Source organism: Hoplias malabaricus, chromosome 18, assembly GCF_029633855.1.
Source record: "Hoplias malabaricus isolate fHopMal1 chromosome 18, fHopMal1.hap1, whole genome shotgun sequence".
NCBI classification, from domain to species: domain Eukaryota; kingdom Metazoa; phylum Chordata; class Actinopteri; order Characiformes; family Erythrinidae; genus Hoplias; species Hoplias malabaricus.
Window position 1 is genome coordinate 12,544,138 of NC_089817.1, and position 21,794 is coordinate 12,565,931.

Below are 21,794 nucleotides of genomic sequence, written 5' to 3' on the forward strand. Positions count from 1 at the left end.
ACTGATCTAGGACCAGATCTCCAGTTGTTGGAGGAAGGTTACAACTCAAGAGAGATACTATTTTAATGCGTAACGCAACAGCGCCTCACTGATGTTACTGGGGCACAGTAAGAATATATCATCTTTCTTACTACCACGTACTTTTTAATAACTTTTTTCAGTTTTTCTATCTTTTTGGCCTCTCATTTTATTGAGTTAGACAGAGCCAAGTGGGACACCAAGGTAAAAATTTCCCCCAAATCTTTATTTTCACACTCTACTTCTACCCAAGGAAAGTCAAAAATATTAAGACGATTTTCAGTCACATTTCTTTTTTTCCTGTTCCAGGATTTGGCTCTAAAATATGCAGCGTGCTTTAACAAGAACTAGGAGTCGTGTTTCAACAGGTAGGCTTTTAACTTACCACTCAACATTATATATTTTATATTCTTTAGTATTTCCCATAAGACCTGCTGCCCAAAATACAGTTATATTTTAAAGTAACTGAAAACGCTTGTAAAGTAGTTTATATAGAAGGCAGGTAAGGTCGTAGATTAACCATGATTTTCCTCAGGAGCATAGAGTAAAACAGAAATATATATGATCCTCTACTAGAGGTTTGGACATGGTAAACATTGAAACTTTAAAGTAAATGACTATTGTAGTATGTCACTGGATTAAAATATATTTTGTATGCATCAGTGCAACCGAGCACCAAGCGACATACTGAACTAATTAGGCATGGGTTTACATATTTTAAATGTATTTACTGACTGCAAATTTTAAATCCAGATATTTTTGCAAACATTTGACACATTCGATGAAAGCAGCATATTTGTTTATTTACATGCCCCATGTAAAACCACAGGGAATATAATATAATCAACTTCTAAAATGTTGCATAAATTAAACAACATACATCTTCATAATAATGGTTAAAATCTGATTTTTTGCCATTTGGACAAAGTTTTTTCCTTTGTTACATTTTTTTTTTTTTTGAGAAAAAGCATGCTTTAGTACAAGTTGACTTGTTCACACTTGACCCAGATGATGAAGCGTCTAATAAAACAATGCTGTATGGTTTACTCAGAATGAAAGCAGATGGCAGGAATGTAAAGGAGTGTAAGGCATGACTGAAAGGGACTACTTTTTTTTTTAAATAGTGTGGTTGTAATAATATTGAGAAGGCATGTTCAGACTACGCTGTGCTCACACTGTCTCTCCTCAGCCTTAGGCTTTTTTTGATACCCCTTATTCATAAAATTGTGTCATGGCATGTAGATAATCATTAGTGCACTATCTATATTTTCAGTAACAAAGCTTGGGTTTTGGAAGAAGATAAAAATGTGTCTGGTTTTTGGTCTGGTTATTATGTTTTTATAGCACAAATTGGTATGTTTCATTCGATTCCAACATAATTTCATTTATACACAAACAAGGAGCAGATATCGTAAAGTTAATAATTAAAAAAAGTTAATAATTAATATTTTTATTTATGGTTAATTAAATAAACATGATTTTAATAATGTAAATTTCACCAGAAATATACATATGTCATAACAGGACATGAATGCAAATAGTTAAAGTGTTTCTGTAGCATTTAGAACCAAAACCAATTTGCTGAATTTATGGAAGTGAGTCACTCAGGGAATTATCACAGGAAAAGACAATTAGCAGTGATTATGTACACATTTCCTTTAGTGCAGGAATGTGCTCTCGCTCCAGTTACTTAATCAACAAACCCTTACAAACACATAAATGCTATAAATTGGTTTAGAGTTGTGTAGAGCAAATGTCTGAACCAAGTGTTGATAAAATTGGATATCAAATTTTGCTTAATTGATCTCACTCATTCTGTAACCTAATACAGCTTTTAAACAAGCCCCAGAGAATCAGGCACCAATCTAATTGTAAGCCGTTAAAAAAGGAAAAATAAAGAACTGTGTTAATATATATTAGGATTATAAAGGTTTGGATGTTTTCACACTATTATTTCTCAAGTGATAATGATATTACACAATTTCTGTGTTACCTGAGGTCTCAAACGTTTTTTTTTTCTTTAGCCAAACTTGGACAGGTTTTACATGTATTTTATGTACCAAAACATATTTAAACAGCATTGTTTATTTTAACATGACTATTTCCAGCACTCTTTATGCTCTAGAATGAACATGCTTGATTTGTTTGTTTGTATTATTTATGATTGTTATACATGTAAAATGATCTCTGGATCTGTCTGTCTTTATATTATATCTGTGCCCTATTCTAAAACATCCATCATTATGAAACACTTCTTCTAACTTCAGAGTGATTAGGTGGAGCTACACTGCTTCAGGTTGAGATTTATGTGAACATAATGCAATTTGTGACATCATTAAAACATCAGTAAAAAAAAAATATTTATTTTGCAGCTTATTTCCTGGAATTGGAATAGTTACATTTATCTCAACCTAAAGTAGTGTAGCTCCACCTAATCAATCTAAAGTTATAAGAAGTGGTTGAGCTTAGTGAATGCCTTTGAATAAGGCACAATACAAAGATATATTTAGATTTTTTTAAAGTTTTTTCATGCCACAAAAAATGTACAAAAATATTTCGATTTTGGATCTCTAAATTATATATTTAAATCTGATTTATTACATGACATTCTTTTGGCTTGCTGAAATTCATCCTTTTGAACATTAATTGGCTTACTGGTATTTACATCTAAACACAAATGTGAACAGAGTGTTCAAATGGACACCAGTTGTTTGCTGGCACCTAATTTCAATTAGACATAATTTAATTTTTGAATAAAAGGTTTCTTTCAGAGTGGTCTTAACACTGATGGGTCAGAAGCGGCCAAGGTTGTATCTTCTGATAGTCAGCTGACAATAGCCCATCACATGCCCCATCTGGTCTGACATGTTTTCGAAATACTACCCACTGTGTGGCTGATATGGATGAAAATTGCATGTTATTGTAAATGGGCATCAAATTATCCCAAGCCGATTGAGACTGGTTCTTCCCAAAGACTTTTGCTTTAAATCTTATTCATGTGATAATGGTAAAAACTGGAAATAGTCTATATTGAGTACAGTAGAACCAGTCTGTTATGGCTGGTGGACTGTTTGCTGGATTAGCCTTTATTGTGTGGCTTGTTTTGTAGCTGGCGAATGACCCTCCTTATTTTCCACATCATCCAGACACACATGGACTGCACAAACGGATTTGGTGCCAGCCCTCAGGGTCTTGCTGAGGTTCAGTGATGCTGCTGCTTCCAGTGTTGGCCTGAACCAAAGAGATCTTACTTCTCTTTAAAACACCAACAACAACAGGAATCAGGTCCCAGAGTAGTGAAGATAAAGGCTGCACCTCATTGAGACTATTGCAGTCAATTCAGAGCAAAAGACTCTCCTGATCTGAAACCTGAGCCTGAAACTCTACCATCAACATGATTGATTTGAGCTACATCACAGAAGAGGAGCAGGAGATGATCTTAGCAGTACTGAACAGAGACTCAGAGCTGAAAAAAGCAGAAGAACAACGAATCAAGTGAGTGACACTCCAAGAACCTTTTTTAAATTCATAGAAATTGTCATAATGCATAGGAAGCATGTGGGTGCAACAGGTAGTGTTGCTGTCACACAGCTCCCGGGTACTGGGGTTGTGGGTTCAAGCCCCACTCTGGGTGACTGTCTTTGAGGAGTTTGGTGTGTTCTCCCCATGTCTGTATCTGGGTGCTCCTGTTTTCCTCTAATCGTCAATTTGGTAGGTGTCCATATTGAGTGAATCTGTGTGTGGTGCCCTGTGATGGACTAGCACCCTGTTCTGGGTGTATTCCCTCAACCATGGACTGGATAATCAGTTACAGACAATGAATGAATGACAATTAAGGTCAGAAGCATTCTAAACTTTCAGTGCCACGTTGTACTTGTCAGTAGTACATAATATTACGTTATATACAATATATTTTAATATGACATAAATTCAGGCTAAAAGATATTGATGTACATACTGTCAATCAACAGAGAAAGAAATACAAAATCTTTTTTATTTATTTCAAGTTCACATGAACAACAAAAAATGCATTTATTGTCTTTCTGGTGGTTTTTCATTGAAAATTGCAAATGAAATTCGAATCTGACTGATTCATATCACAGTGGATGGACAATTAGAGACTTTTTGGAGAAGCTACTTAACATAGTAAAATAAAAGTGATGATATTAACTATATTTTTGTCAAGTATAGCTATTTAAAGAAGAACATATTGTGCTACTGTCACGTTGGAAACCTTCAAACTTGCGTTTGCATGTTTGTGTGTTTATGTGTGTGTGTGTATGTGTATGTGCATGTGTTTAGATTATTTAAATAACAGTACTTTTTTAAAGTATTTTAGCAAATTATTAATCTCGGGTCAGCTGTGAATTTTGAATTTGTGCATTGAGTGTTGAATTTTTTTTAAATGTGTTGTTTTTTTTTTTACTTTTTTTTTTTTTCAAAACAATGAATATATTTCATTTTCTCCCTCTTTTACACTCATTTTCTTAGATGTGCTTTCCAATATGTTTTAGAAATTTCTCTACACAGATGTCACTGTAAAGCCTTATTAAGTATTAAGTTCATCTCCAGAAATCAAATGCTAAACGGTCTTGTTTACATTCATCTTGTAAGGAAAAAATTACTACATCAGACAAGAATATCCTAAACAGAGTAGAGTGTTACAAGGATCAATGCAAAACTGTGTAAATCAGTGAAGTGACATAATTCAGTTATAAACAATAAATAGGCTATGTACAACTGGGAAATGATCTTTGAATTATATAATGTAATATACCTAGAGTTACCTGATATGAACAAATTTCTTGTGATTGAATTAATATATATATATAAGTATTAAATTATATATAAGTATTATATATATCATTATTAATATTATTATTATTAATGTTATTTTTTATTATATATAAGTAGAGATAATTTGGTTCTTTTTTGGATGTATGGAACTAGGAAAAACCTTTAGATGTACATCATTACAGATGTGCTATGGTACTATGGAAATAAAATGTTGCATGTTGTTACATATTTGCTAGAGAACTATGCATTCTTTTTTGTTTAAAATTAAACAGCAACATTTTGCTACTTTACCTTTAAGATCTCACTTGATATGATCTATTTTCATATTGTCTGCCCTTCATTATGCATCAGGTAACTCTGCAATTACATTATGATATAAAAATGAAAAATTCTTTTTGGAATCAAAAGTGGGTTTTTTTGCACATTAAACAAAGAAAAATATTTTCTTTTGGCTTTTTAGAAACCTTTGAGTATTTGATACAGCACAAAATAAACAATTCCAAACACGTATAGAACAACAAATGGCTGTGTAATCTGATCCTTATGTTGCAACAAATGGCCATGTAATCTGATCCTTATGCTGGTTTGGTGTGTCCCATTCTGTGGAAAAATACCAAAACTGTGAAAAAATGTCAGTGAATCTGTTGAAACATGTCTCCTACATCCCTTCATCCAGGAAGCTGCAGAAGACAGAGCAAGACAAGGCCAAGCTAAAATGTCTGACTGGAGAATGGTTTTACGAGTCCAAATCGCACAGGCACAGAGACAGAATCCACGGCTCCGACATCATTAGAGCCTCTATGAAACACAGCAAACCTGTGACTATATGTGAGTGTGCCAACAGACACGCTGGCTGAACTTGCACGTTAGATAAGAGTGAGACTGGCCAATTCTCTCATTACTGCCAGTTTGTTAGTGCTGGGAAGCTGGCTATTGTAGAGTCACATGGTGCCTTCCATCTCTTCATTCCTCCATCCCAAATCTGATCTCAAATAATAATGCCTGAAAGCTTTTCATGATTTGTGTGAAAAACAATATTACTATGTAGTTTTAATGCTATAGTAATATATAGTTTTAGTCTTGCACCAGCACAATGTTCAATGTTATTTCATGGGCATAATATTTCATGTGTTCCGATTTTTGGAACTCCATGTTTAAAAATGAATTTAAAATATGGAAATCTTGCATATAATTTAAAAAATAATCTGGATAGAATTTTTTACAGCTAATTTTGAATTGACTTATTCTTTACATTGCATTCTGCCCCCATTGAACATTGGGTTGACACAGTCATATTCACTTAAGTATTAATAATGAATGGCAGGTCCTGTTACACTGACAAGCTATCTAATATATATTTGAAGTAAATATGAACATGACAGTCTCATATTAAATACACTGGGTATAAATTATATAAATGAAACAAATATTTACATTGCTTTTCTGTGAATTCAGTGACATCTACATTGTGTTTCCACATTTCCTCATGTTCCAATTAAAGAGTTTTTGCCTTTTTACCAAATTTGACCAGTGTCACACTAAGAAATATTGTGCCGTCATATTTCTAGGAATAAATAAAATGGCAGATTCAACAGATTTAATATTATTACAATGTTATATATAATTATAAAAATCACATGTATGGGAAACAAATAAACAATTCCTTTTACAAATCATATAATATGAAATACATTACAGCATCTCCTTACATTTAGCAGATGCTTTTTCCCCTTCTACACTAAAGTTACCATAGGAATAGAAAAAGTGCTTTCTTACACCCAAGATATGGGACAGCATTTGCATATCTGTAAATGCTGTCTCCCAACACTTTTATTAATAACTGCACTTATTAATTGTCTGGCTCTGTTGAAGTGGTGTGACTTGTGCTTCATTTAGCTCCTAATGTGGCATTTATCTGGACAGATTGAGCTGTGTTTAACCTGTATGCAATTCACTAATTCTATGTATGGTTCTGTATTGCAGTAGAGTTTTCAGAAATCTGGCCTGACAAATCTAACTTTCTGAACAAGGAGAACAAGGACGTCTATATTCCACCAGAACTTTTCGGAATTATAGATGCATCTCCATTACAGTATAAAAGGTGAACATTTATTTCTGGATCCTCTATTTGTTGGAAATTCAAAAATATTTCTCAATGTAGGATTTTTTCATTTTCCTTTTTTTTTCTTATTTTCTTTGAATTGATATTCTAGCACAGTGCCTCCAAAAATGCTTCTTTGTGTTCAGAGAATCATTCAGCACCTCGCCCTTTTACTGACACAGACACAACATCCGGCCATTAACGAAGCTGGAGATATTGGCATGTTGACCAAAGCCCAAAACATTTGAAATATGCATTATCCTGGTCCTGATAAAAGTCACTTGATTTTCATTTCATAAATAGTGTTAACAGTTGGAGGCCGTTAATTTTCTGTGTGTAATGTAAGAACTCCTAATGCACACAAAAACATTTTCCAGATTTCATGCTTTGCATGTGACATTGAAAGAATTTAATCTCCTTCTGCTTTCTGTATGCTTGGGAATGTGTGTGAGGATCATGCTAGGGAAGTGCAGAGTTTTCCCATGCTGTGGGTGCATGTCAGGAGTTGCTGGCAACAGTGGGAATAGTAATAGAGAGAAGAAGAAAGGTGAAAAGGGAGCAAGAAAGGAAAGGAGAGCCAAAAAAGGAAAAACAGGACAGGAAAGATAAGGAGAGAGGGAGATGAGGAAAAGGGGAAAATGCAGGAGATGAAAGAATATTAGAGAAGAGTAGAGAAAGGAAAAAAGATACAAAATGCAAGAGAAGGAAGTATAAGAATGAGAGAAAAGTAAAAGATTAGAAAGTAAAGTAGGGTAGAAGAGAACTGGAGAGGATGGAAAACACACATTAATACACAACATTTTCACATGTGCCAAATGTTCCATTATGGGTCCCTGAACATGTTTGTGTTTTAAATATGAGCAATTTTTCTACATACTGACAAAACAATTAAGCACCACATCATATTGGGTGGCTCAATTGAAATTAGCAGCTTCAAAGATTGAAGGTTTCATGCTATATGCTTTTGTGTGCATTTTTTTCCATACATTCATATGTTATATCATATATTATTCTTCAACAATGCGTTGTTCAACATTCAGAGGAAATTCCAAAGTATATGCTGTAACACATATTTTAGAAAGCTTCGATTGCACCGAAATAATTATTTTATTTGTAAATGATTCCTATTTCTAATTTTCTCATTCTCTCGGTTATGCATATTGGATATTCTATTGCTATTTATCTTTCCATATTCATGTATGCAGAAGTGAGGATCATTATCAGTTGGCAGAAGCTCAGCAAGGCACATGCACCCCTTCGCCACAGCCTCAAATAAAGGTATCATATTTAGGTTAATTTTCAGCATTTTGCAAATCTAATTAACTTTATAAGCATTTACAACTCTTGATTTATCATTTTCTCTGTGATATTTTAGCCTAGACAGAATCCCTTCAACAGTAAGCCCTTAGGCGTGGAAGCTCCAAAAACGAAAGATGGACATTTAACCTGTGGAACAGGGGTGACACACCTGCCTCCTGCAAAAGTGCAGCAGACACTCAGAAATCATGAACAGCTGCCAGCTGCAGGACCAGAAGTAACACCTGAGAAAACAAACCAAGAACCTTCAGGATCAACCCAGACACCTGCTGAGGGTAAGGATTACTCACTGATCAGTCAGAACAATATGACTGTGCAAATGTGAGTGAAGAATTATTTCACTTCTTCAAATACACTTGATTAGCCAAGATATAATCAGCCAATATAGTAGAAGTAACATCACAGTAATTCAAATCCTAACCATGTTTGCATTAAGGGAAAAACTTTTTTTTAATTTTTAAGCCATATTCAGATTTAATCTTACCAAAGATCATACTGTAATTTAAAAGATAACCCATCTTTCAGAAAAAAAGGCATGTTCTGATTGTCTTAACAGCAATATAATGACAAATATGGTAACAGATGAGGCTATATGTTGTTTTAGTTACTGAGAGTGGTGCCTGCCATATGATGCTGAGTTTTAGGTTATACCAGAAGTCAGTATCTAGGCTATGACTTCAGTCTAGGTTTTGGTAGTAGTTTAGGGAACTTTTCTTGTCATAAGTACATAATGAATGTGTTATGTGTTTACTGGAGTGGACACCGTGAAGATCAGGCACTCAGTGTTTTCCTTGCACACACAGTAAGTCTGATTGACTAATCCCCATTCAGTGAAGCGTGTGAACCTGGCCTGTGCTTTTTGGTGTTGGCTGTTTAACTCAAGCATGCCCCTGTACACTTTGCATGATCTGTGTCTGTTCCGTGCCATGTTAATGTCCAAAACTGAATTTGCAATTTGAAATGTTAAAAAAAATCTTAGTTTTCTTAGTCACAAGCAATTTTATAAAGGGTAATAGTATCAGAAAACATGTAAAATTTAGTATTCTCTGAAAACTGTTGAGTGGGAAGTGAAAGCTCCAAAGTAGGGATTATATAGAGGCATGTAGTTGATGCACTAAGGCTCTAAGCTGCCATGCATGACCAGGCTATACAGCATATTACGCTGATGGAATGTTTATCTGCTAATATCAGCTCCAAGTTCCTAAGGAATCTGTTAACCTAAAAAAACACTGGTTTAAAAATCAACTTGTTTCCTAAGGATAATCTAATTGGTAAATTGAGTATTAGTGAGAGCATATTAACAAAATATTTAGAAGACCGGATTTCCAATTAAATCTCTCTGTTGCTACAATGCTGCTACAATGTCAGAAACAATTTACTGTACAGGTGCATTTTTGTTCACTAAAGGTAGTGTAAATGTCCTTTCAAAGATACAGCAATGGTCTTAAAGTCCAGTTGTACACCTTTAAGGCATTTTACATTCACCTCTCCAGAAGGGAAGATGAATATCTGCGTTTTCATAATAGCACTGTTTTAAAACCAAAAATTAAGTTTGGTGATTTATAAAATCAATATCAAAAATAAAATAACATATGATACAATAATTTCATAATTAAAGTTGAATGTGTATGCTTTAGGAAAGGTACCACTACAGTGACAGATTTTCAAGAGTGTGTGCATATGATTTTTTTAACCACTGTATTTTGTGAAGAGCTTAAAAAGCATTTCACTCAAAACCTGCTCATTTTACAAGCCAGTGGGAATGGGCTTCAGCCAAAAGGAGGATGTTTCTGGATCTTTCCACAGCCTTTTATGAATGTTTTTTTCTTCTTTTTTTTTTTTTTTACGTGTCCAGGGAATGTCAATGTAATGTTTGTCACTGGTATTTAGTGCAGCAGAGATTAGTTTTATAATTTCTGGAGCAACATGGCCTGAAAACTAGCATTGTAATCCAGCTTACTAAATGTTATACTAATCTATTGCACCTCATATTTATCGTCTAACTATTTTGTTGCGAGTTCATATTCATGTGAATTCAAAAATAATTTGAATTCATATGTTAATGTCATTTACAATACCATTTCCATTTATCCTGCTATATTATCCACACATTTTTGTTTCCAAAATCTTTTTTTCCAGAGTTGCCTGCATCAGCTGAGAGCCCTGTTCCCTCTAACAATAATCCAAACCCAGACTCCCTAAAAACCAGCTCATTTACTACCAGATCACAGACAAAAAAGAAGTTGCTGCTCTGTTCTTCTCGTGAACCTGTGCTGGAATCCAGCAATGATCCTATCACTGGACAGGACTTGTCCCCAACCCCACGGGGCATTCTTAAGCACAGCAGCTCCAGCTGTAGCTTCACTGACTCCATTTCTCTCCGACACAGTTTTAGCAGCCAGCCCACCACTCCATATAGCCCTGAAAGTTCAGACAGCTCCCATAGCCCTCCACTGTCCCCTAGCTCAGAGAGGTCCTCTCTGGGGTGTCTAGATAGAAAGCAGGTACGCTTTTCCCCTGTCATAAAGGCCACAGACACAGGGAGACTGCAGGTAGAGGACAGTCAAGAGCAAGTAGAAAATGACCTGCTAGACAAGGACTGCGGTTCTCCCTCGGACCAGGAGGGGGTGGCACACACAATCCAGTCTACAAACATGAGTGATCCTTCACTGTACGTGTATGTACACAAACAGAGTCTCTTAGGGGAGACTGATTTAGAGCCGCTGGTCATTGTCCAGTCCTCTCCCATATCAAATGAGCCTGAGTCTCCTCTTCCTCAGCCCTCATTTTCGAGCAGTGGGAAAGTAGGTGAGTTCCTCAGTAGTGGAAACGGGAGTGATGAGAATGCAGATGTGACAAGCACTCTCCAGACTCCTTTTGGTAAGACTGTTAAACGTCCAGGACGTCCAGGCAAATCAGCCTCCAGACATTTATCCAAATCAATCTAGCAGCCTGTCAGTAAGCACATGATCAATCAACTTACAATATATATATAAACAAATAAATCAATACAAAATCAGAAACTGATAAAGGCAGCAAAACTAAAGGTCCTTTTTATAACAATTAATGTCAAATTCTGTTGTCTTATCTTGTTTCTCAAACTCCAAACTCTGTGTAAATCTAACAGTGATTAAATTCATAATCTAAAATGTGGCCCTAACCATTCCTATACTAACTGCTTATTTGTGCATGAAGTCTATATACATGCATTGCATTCCTCATGCATGTATGATAAAATGGTGATTGGTGAATTGGCACAGCAAGGAATGTGTATCTTCAGTACTGTGTAAAATTAGAGACTTGCTTGTTTTACATAATTTAATCAAAACAGCTGTTAATAATGTTATTAATGTATCGGTGTCGTGAAAAATGCATTATGCAGATTTTTCAGTATTTGGTGGTTTATTCTGGTTTTAATACAGCTTCTATTATTTTCAAACATATACAATTTGAAGCATCTTTGTTCAATTTGGCCATTTGATTGCAGAATTTTACCATTAACTTGACATTCCACAGTGGAATTTTTCAGACCTGAAGCTTTTAGCCTGAATATTTACTTTCTCTCACCTTCCCAAGATGAAAGGTGTTACATTTATTTTGATGGTGACCATTTTTGTTGGTGGTCTTGCACAGCTAATAGGAATACTTGATTTTTATATAATTTTATTTGGTTATTTACCTAAAAATTTCATTCTTACTTTGCTAAATTTTCTTTTCTATGCTAGTTGATTCTCCTCAGAAATCATAAACATTTTCTACAAAAAATGAATAACGTATTGGCTGTTTTGACAGATGGCAGTCTCACTTTTTTCAGTACTGTATTTTGGGGTTTTGTTATGGTGACACATCCGTGTTAAGAAAAAAGGGTGCCAAACAAACAGAAAATTATAAACCTGCAATTTAAAGAAAATTGCAGACAGTGTGCCAGCCCCAAACTCCCAATATCAAAACAGAGCAGACTGTCAAATTAAGGACACTTGGGGAGGAAAAAGATAAATGAAAATGAAAAAGATGAGATTAAGCTAAATTATGATTAATAAGATATATTTGCACACAGTTCTTTGCGTTCTTGCAAGTTAACATTTTTGCTTCTGAGTGGGATAATTACACAAACGTAGTGTTGAGACTTGCAGGTTTAAATTTTACACCTTGTGGTTTTGCACCCTCTGACTTTGACATTTTTGTGTTGCCATATTCTGCTATTTAATAAAAAAGTAAATGTATATTTTATTGTGCACACTTTTCAAATTTTCAGTCATTGAGCCACAGCACACAATTTGTTGATTATAAACTGGCATATTTACAATGCAATACAGAAATCAAATATTTATCCAGGATCATTTTATTTCATTTTCTAGCTCATGATATTAGTCTGAATAGTGAGAATCCTGATTCTGGATAAGCACAGCAAGTGAGTTATACTTTGTGAATTCACTTTTTCACGGGTGTTTCTTCTGCAGATCATCATGAAGATTATGCTGAGCCTTGTTCATCGCAGGTGTCTGAGCCTCCTCTCTCACTTTTGCAGCAAGGTAAGGCTATTCATTTTAGCCCAGAGGGCCAGGCCCCTACACTAGCAGAAGAGGAGGGCAGCTCCATTGCTAAGGTACTTGAGTGGTTTGGAAGGGTGTCCAAAGACAGCAGCAAAGCGACGGAAAGTCCTGTTTCTCCAGAGGATGAAATCAGAGCCGTCCCTGAAGGCCTTGACGTTTTAAATGCAGAAAACGAAACATTCACACAAGAACAGATGAAGCCAAAGCCATCACCAACATCCAGGAGAGGGTTACTGGCACTGTTTTCGAGAAAAGATATAAAAACGGAGGTTCCTGAAAATGTTCTAACCAATGAAGAATTGATGTACCAGCCTGAAGCTGAAGAGAAAATAAACCCCATCATTTCAGTAGGCCAAGCTCCTTACACACCTAAAAACTCAGAAGCTGGTGAGTTTTCAGATGTGCAGAATTCTTCTAAAATGAATATTGTAACAGAAGGACATGAGACAAGTATACATTATTCTACAACCGACAATGTTGATACTGTTGATGTTAAACAGATGGAGAGTGTAGACCAAAGCGAAAGATCACCAAGTCGACTTGCAAACCTGAAATCCTTCTGGGAGCAAGAGAACAAAGGACCAAAAATACTGAGTATCAAAAATATTGCAGATACAAATCAAAGTGAAATGCCTAAACTAAGTGAGCATGAAAACATCAGCCAATCCAGAACAAATACACCTTTTGAGAGCAGTGCAGGTCTAGAAGATACATCTTGCATGCATAGAGGTCTTCCAGAACCACACATGATAACTAAACATGGTGCTGATGGTTCAGATATACCTTCTGATGAGGAGAAATCACCAATTTTCAATATCAATCAGAAGCTACCAGAGCCACAGGAACATGGATTTCAAATTGAAAACAAATCTGAGGAGTCACAGAGTTCATCAGTTAAACAGGAGGAAAAGAAGGATGAAATTCCTCCTCCTGTACCAACAATCAGAGAGGCCCTCACTCAGCAAGATCCTGAGCTTGTCACTGTCAGTGACCTCAAGTCATTCTGGGAGAAAGAAAAAAGTGGGTCTACGATACTTACTAGCACTCTTGAGAGTATACCAGATACCAGTGATACAGCATCTCCAAGAATACCTTCTAAAGACATCAATGAGTCTTCTCTGAATGTGAGCTCTCCCAGCCCAGGTCCAATGGAAAGCCCTGAGAGGGGAAAATCTCTGAATAGAGAGGCTGAAATGATAACACTTTCGCTAAAAGAAAAGATAGAAAGGACCCATGGGAAGCAAAATTCTAGCAAACTCCATGTTGAAAGCTCTGTAGATGACACAAATGGGATGTCTTACAGCACTGGCCCCACGTCTCCAATTAAGTCACTTAAGGTTTTTTCAGATAAAGGCAAGAAGATAAGTCCAAGATCATCACCCATTAGAAATAGCCCAGAATCACCAGATCATCACTACAAATCTGCAGATGAAAACCTAATAAAGGTTCCAAATAAGTCCAGAACTCATAGCCCGAAACACCAGCCTAAAGTGCCACCAAGAGATTCATATCCTGTCAAAGAGTCTAAAAAAGGCTCCCCCCTGAGAGCCTTTACTATAGATATCAACCCACATCAGAAGATGGTAACAGAATGTCAAGAAGACACCTCCCTGATCAGAGACAAAACAGGACAGTCACACACAGATGAGTCATGCCTTATCAGTGATGAAAATGATCTCAGGATTACTTCCCAAGAGTCTCCAGCATCTCTCCAAAGACTCCCGTCTTCAGGAGAAATTTGCATAAGAAATATTGATGGAAAACAAATCAGTCCTGTCCATTCTAAATCTCAAGTTCAGACCTCAGCCCCACTGTTTATTTCACCTGAGCAACACAAAAATACATCAGATGAAGGCACAGATGAAAAAACAACAATGATTGAAGAACACAAGCGTTTGGAAGATTTGCAGCCAAATATAAATCTAGCCCGATCTTATATTTCTTTGAGTTATCAGCATTACCTGGGCCTATCTGAGTCCACTCACAAATCTGGATGCACCGACCAAACAAACTGGCAGGAGTGGATCAGAATCGAGGTGGGTGAGAGTTCTGGGCAGGTGTCCAAAGGCAGGGCGAGTACAGAGAGTTCGCCCTCTCGATGCTCCCAGCTGGGGTCGGAGGAAATCACTTTTGACTCCTCTAGGAGTGCCTCGCCTGAAGCCTGGTCTCAGTCTCGGACAAGTTCAGTCTGTGAGCTCTTCTTTATTTGGTCCAGTCTCCATTTACTAGACACAGTTTGATTCATTTATCTGTTTTAACCATGTTATGATGTTGGTAGAAGCAAGGTTTAATACATAAAATTATAAATTCAGATTGTGAATTAGATTAGATTGTTAATTGTCTTTGTCTAAGGTTTGCCATTCCTGACATAGACAACACCTCCCCTTGTGTCATGTAGTTTATTTCAGATACAAAGAGTTTAAACAGGGCATTTCCATTATTCTTTCCACTTATATTTCTTGCTGTTTTTATACATTTATCAAACCTTGCTTCTACATTACATCGCACTGAATGTTTTTAGAATTTTGCCTCTGCTTTTTAAAGAAATCATCTAAATCTATGTATTTTAAAATAAATTGTACTCAATCATACATTGACTTTCATTTGTCATTGTTTTACCACTAATAATGCAATCTAAAACTGTGTATTAGACAAGAGTTTAACTTAAAAAACTGAATAAATTATCATCAAAACATTGCATTGAACATTTTTTTCCACGTTAAATAAATTGAAGTTAATTTACATAACAAAACCATTGAATCAGTTTTTGATTCAGTACTTACATGCGTTTCCATACTCCTACTCCTCTAGTAGACTTCAGCAGTTAAAGTAAACTTGAAAACTAAGTAACCTTTTCTGCAGTTGAAATGGATGGTGTCATGAGGTCATGTTCAGTGCCTAATTTGTTATAAATTCTGATAGGTGGCAGTACAGAACCCAGCCCTGTAAGAACAGTACAGAAGCAAGCAAACATCAGACCTATTTCGATATCCAAGAGTTTAGAAAACCTGGCAACACTGCCATTGCGTGAGTATCTCAGTACCCTGCTTTAATTTTATATGACCGTTATGATATGCGAAGTCAGAGCAATGACTTCCCATTTTTGAGTTATTCTTAAAATTAAGTTTACAAAAAAAAACAAAAAACACAAAAGCAAATGAGCAATATTAAATGTTTTGACCAGAAATATATATTTTATTTAATAATATCACTATTTTCATTCTGAATACAGAAGGAGAAAGACGAAAAAATGAACCTAAGATTGATATAACACTGAGTGTGGAGGATGGTGAATATCTTTCTGTTTTTCATCTATATTATGTTGTGTCATGTATCTTGATCCATTTGCAAGATCTGTCACAGAAACCTTTAAAACTGAAACTACAACATATAGAATGAATAGTTAACAGTCAAGACAACAACACATGAATTTTATGTTAGCAGTAAGAAAACATTTGTAAATAAATAAATAACGCAAAGGAGAATTTGATTTAATCTTATTATGCAGGTTTGTGAAAGTTTGGGACCTTAAAATATCTGGGCATCTCAAAGGAAGAATTCTGTTCTGAGGAAGAAATTAGATAGTGCTAAATTACTTGTGCTAGTTAATACTTTTTTCAGATTAATAGTCAGCCTCAGTATACAGATGTGACATATCATAATCCTTAGCATGAAATATAAAACACGACACCTTCCTCATCAGCATGCTTTCATTAAGATTTTAAATAAATAATTTAAATAAGAATTTATAAAGCATGGATTCTGAGCTGTATTGTTTTGTTCACTGTGTCTGCTGTCCCTGGATCAGTGTCTGAAGCCTCACATGCTACCAGCTCCACTATCTCTGACCCAGAACAGATGAAAATGCTGAGTTTGTCTGTGCCAGCCTTTATACAGCATCAGGTAAATGTCAGCTGACCTGTCTGTTGCAGCAAACTTGTATGTAATGTAGTCTATTTAAGTGATGAATAAAATTAGATTAAGTAAAAATGAATGATTTTGTACACGAACACAGTATCTGTTCAAATGAGACCATATGTAAATTAAAATATATGATCATGTTTGTAGTTGTACTATGTAGTCATAAATGTTTAAGAATGCCTTTATTAGGACTCATATATATGTCACAGCACATTAATGATGTTCTTCTGTTATTTTCACTGAAATCTCAATATCACTAGCAGCTGTTGTGTTTTACACTGCATGTTGTTCAGATCTATGCTCCTTTGTGTTGTAGAGAAAGGTCAGAGAAACTGATTGTACCTCAGTGAACAGTTTCTGCTCTGAAAGACAGAGGAAATACAGCACAGACACTAACATTAGTGCCTGCTCTGGCCACGACTCCATGGCTTCTGTATGTGCCACACATCTCTAACACGTGCAATAAGCTAATGAATTCTGCCTTATAATTGTTAATATTAACACATATGCATGGAATAATACTTTCAAACCTGCTTTCCTTACCTATAAGTATTTTGCTTTGCTTTGTTTATGTCTCATTGAGTAATTAAGCTGCTTGTGTTGCATTTGAAAGGTTAGTGGCAGTGTGATGAGCATTTACAGCACTGACTTTGGCAATGTGGAAGTCAGAGGGACCATCCAGTTTGCCATTAACTATGTGCAAAAGCTGGGAGAGTTTCACATCTTCATAGTTCAGTGCAGAGACCTTGCAGTGGCTGACCCCAAGAGGAACCGTTCTGACCCGTGAGTGTATCAATACTAAAGTGTACTCCATATTAAATGTACACAACATTAAAACTGTAAAATAATAATCAGCTATTAATATTTCCAGTATGTTAGAGAGGCTTAAGGAATTTGGTGGTTTGAATTTGAATTACTGTTGATGTAATTCAACAGGAATTTAATACTGTTGATAGTTCCTGAACATATTGAATCACCATCTACTGAAATACTTCAAGACACTTATCTTCAAAACACATGCTTTGAATTTACCTCATGTTTCTTTGTTTATTCACCTTAATCCTGCATTGTTCTTGGGTAGCTAGCCTTTATTATCCAGAGCCAGTATTTCAAAGTAACCTGGCAACACAGGTAGGTTCAGAATCACAAATCATCCTAAATCATAAATACTTTACTGGGCATTGAAAACAACAAATCTGAAATTAAGCCAATATTACACCAGCAAATATTTAGAGTTTTTTTTAATAATGATCATTATTTAAAAAAAACTACTAAATATTTGTTGGCGTAATACTGCTTTTTATTTTATTTTTTTGTTTTGATATTTGATATTCAAGCCAATTTGTTTTCAAGCTGTAATTTCATCCCTGTGGTTTAGGTATGTTAAGTGTTACCTTTTACCAGACAAATCAAAGTTGGGAAAGAAGAAAACATCAGTAAAAAAGAAGACATTAAATCCTTGCTACAATGAAATCTTACGGGTATGTACTATAATAACCACTGCAGCAATTTGAACTTTCTGTAAAAAATCAGTGAATCCCAAATTTTCTCCTTTTGTGCAGTATAAAATAGCATTGGAGGACCTGAAATCCCACACTTTAAACCTCTCTGTGTGGCATAATGACACATTTGGGCGAAACAGTTTTCTTGGGGAAGTGGATGTGGATCTGTCTGAGTGGGACTTCAGTGACTCGCACATGATGGACTATGCCCTCAAAGGACGTGTAAGGATTTGTGAATAATAAATAGATTAACGAGACCCATGTTCATATCACAACACATGAATTTCAGATCTGGATATATTTCCTGAGATATACAACAGCTGAGGAATAGCTGAGAAATATGAGAAATACAACATCTTATTGAGCCTTGCAATTTCTAAATACAACTTTTTAAAATTTATTAACAATATATATATATATTTTTGTGGGTTTATGCATGCTTTATTGAAAAGCCTAAAGATGAGTCATATTTATATTAAAATCACATCTTGAAAGATGGATATTTTCTAATATATATAAACTGGACCTTTATTTACAAAAAGTTAAAGCAGTTTAAATTGCAAATTTAAATGTTTATAAATAGACATTTCCCCCAAATTATTTAGCCCTACTTTATTGTGACCGTCTGTAACATTTTGCTCTCAGGTTTCAGTACACTTGAGTCCCAAACGTATTAATCACTGCATGGAAATGAGTGGAGAGATAAGAGTAGCTTTGCGTCTCCTCACACAGACTTCTCAAAGTAAGTAATTCAAATTTCTGTGTATAAATGCAGTTTAATTTCATGTAATATGAAAGCAGCGCCCAAGATGACAAATTGGTCATTTGAGAGCACAAAATCCCTTATAATGTGTGCTCTCAAATGACCAATTTGCCATACCGGGCACTGAAATCTTGCCACTTTATAGGACAGTGAAAAGGTGTATATTTGCTGCAATAATACAGAAACAATAATACAGCATTACATTGGAAGCATTACATTGGCTCTCCCTGCTGATGCTCCCACAATACCCCATACGCAGCTAATGCTAAATAGAAAAGAATGAGAATTAGAAATAAAATTGTTTTGCAGTTTGTATAACTATTTTTGCCTAGACACATGCAAAAAGACACGATTTTGCAACAAAAAATGAATCTTTAATTGTAATCTTGTAAAATAGAATGTCAAGTTATGGTCTCTGTTACTGTAGGTAAAAAGACACCCCAGACAGGTGAGGTACAAATCTGGGTGAAAGAATGTAAAGATTTGCCAGCTAGGAGAGGGACCATGGACCCCTTTGTGAAATGGTATGTAAGTCTGATCTCAATAAATAATTTATCTAGCTGCGTATGTTGCATTTTTAGATTTAGATTTTTAGCCCTTTGTAACAAAAAGTTCTAGACCATCATTTACATGTATATTTTTGATGCATATATTCACAGATCAATAGATCTGCACTGATTTTACGAACTCCAATTACCATACAGGTGCACTTTGTAGTACTACAATTACAGACAGTAGTCCCTCCGTTGCTCTTTATCTTTAATCTTATACATTGCTAGCCCCCTTTCACACTGTCCTTCAATGGTCAGTACTAGTGGTGGGTGATATGGCCCTAAAATAATACAGCAATATTTCAGCTAGACACACCTACCAAACTGTAGCCATAATATCAGAGACATGAACTCATCTGTTGCTGCACAAGTTGTGTTGATTGAAATGGAAAGATCAGTTTTCACATGCAGTATTATATGTTTTTTTAGCACGGTGCTTCCAGATACTAATAGGAAAGGCCGTCAGAAGACACGAGTGGTAAAGAAGACCGCAAATCCAGTGTTTAACCACATCATGGTGTATGATGGCTTCAGAGCAGAGGACCTGAAAGAGGCCTGTGCGGAGCTCACTGTGTGGGACCATGACCGGCTCAGTAATCACTTCATAGGAGGCACAAGACTTGGCCTTGGAACAGGTGGGATTGTGGGTAGCCATCTAAGCTCACCTTACATTATTCTTTTATTCATTCATTGTCTTTAACCACTTACCCAGTTCAGGAATTACTGGGTGCAAAAAACAGAAACACCCCCTGGAGGGGGTGCCAGTCATTTGCAGGGCAATACACACTCACACATTCACTCACACACTTACAGCTAGGGACACTTTTGAGTAGCCAATCCACCAACCAACGTGTGTTTTTGGAGAATGGGAGGAACCTGAAGCACCCAGAGGAAACCCATGGGGAGAACACAACAAACTCTTCGCAGACAGTCACCCAGAGCTGGGTTCAAACCCACAGTCCAGGACCCTGGAGCTGTGTGACAGCGACACAACCTTTTGCGACACTACGCCACATATATAAGCAATTAGAAGTAATATATTGTTCATGTCTGGCAGAAAGTGTTGCAAAATAATTTACATCACTGTAAAATTAGCAAGATCATGTATACTATCACCTGAAACATTTTGTGTGACGTGTTTTTGGACATACTCTGCGTGATCTCTGCTTCTCCCTTGAACTGAGAGGAATTAGTTGAGGTGGTCCAGACATCTGAAATGGATGTCACCTGTGAGGTGTACCAGGTATGGCCAACAGGGCCGATGACCCAGGGTAGACAAGCTGGGCTGGGAACATCTGGGAATCCACCAGGAGCAGCTGGTGGAAACTGTGGGAGGGTACAGAGATGCCTGAGCTTCTTTAGTCACCCTGTTGTCACAACAAACCTGAAATGGATTAAGCAAAAAAAAGGTAGTGATGATTATAAAAAAGATGGCGATGATCACTGCAAATATCACATGAAAATATCTTAAATGAGAATATGTTAACTTGGATTTGCCATTAATAGGATTCTCTGTTGTATTTTTTAGGTAAAAGTTATGGTGCTGAGGTGGATTGGATGGATTCCTCCTCTGCTGAAGTTGAACTCTGGAGGAGAATGATTGAATCACAGGATGAATGGGTGGAGGATGTAGTGCCTTTGAGAATGTTGGTTATGGCAAGAACTATGACCAAACAATAACTGAACTATTATAAAATATAAGTTGCATTAAAATAATAACAGTAAAAACTAATTGCACACTGTGTTGTACAATTATTAAAATGACCTTCTTAAATTGAGATAAAGTCAAACATTAATAAAGGATAAGGAACTAGGACAACCAATATATTTATTTCATTTGTTTCTGTCAAATTAGAAGAATATAATCATGTATAAAATGTTGATTTGTATGTAAATGTGTCTTTGTAAAATTCCCAGTCAAGAATGGTTGTGAGGAGTGTAGCATTACTGGATTTGATTTAATCTGAAAATGTTAAATCATTTGGAGACAATGCATAGGACAATATTGTATAAATGCCAAATTGTAAATGTAAACCAAATAAATAAATAACACAATAAATAAACATAAAGTAGAACCTCACTAAAAATGAATAAATTGCATAAGTTGTGTTTCACTGTTCATTGGCATTAATAAATGTATTGACAAAAAAATGAATAAAAAATGAAGTGTGTCTTAAGTTAGCCTTCATCAAATTTTGGTGTACCTCTGTGACCCCAAGCAGCCCTATTCTCAGCCCACCTCCGTCGTCTGTGGAAAGCTGGGGGATTCAG

General features: G+C 35.8%; 1 protein-coding gene across 3 annotated transcripts; it reads left to right on the forward strand.

The window, feature by feature from the left end:
* The first annotated feature begins 34 nt into the window (after positions 1-34).
* On the forward strand, positions 35-21,668 carry sytl2a (synaptotagmin-like 2a). 3 transcript variants are annotated; one of them, XM_066650710.1, is made up of 20 exons: positions 35-222; positions 328-386; positions 3,165-3,513; positions 5,492-5,643; positions 6,799-6,916; positions 8,122-8,194; positions 8,292-8,508; positions 10,373-11,041; positions 12,694-14,976; positions 15,709-15,813; positions 16,019-16,075; positions 16,595-16,689; positions 17,024-17,140; positions 17,321-17,490; positions 18,086-18,188; positions 18,270-18,431; positions 18,855-18,951; positions 19,400-19,496; positions 19,953-20,158; positions 21,052-21,668. In XM_066650710.1, exons 3-20 carry the CDS (start codon positions 3,413-3,415, stop codon positions 21,201-21,203), a joined length of 4,974 nt encoding a protein of 1,657 aa, XP_066506807.1. In that variant the 5' UTR covers positions 35-222; positions 328-386; positions 3,165-3,412; the 3' UTR covers positions 21,204-21,668. The 3 variants fall into 3 exon arrangements, with proteins under 3 accessions (XP_066506807.1, XP_066506808.1, XP_066506809.1); XM_066650711.1 differs by lacking the exon at positions 10,373-11,041; XM_066650712.1 differs by lacking the exons at positions 10,373-11,041; positions 12,694-14,976.
* Positions 21,669-21,794: the final 126 nt, after the last annotated feature.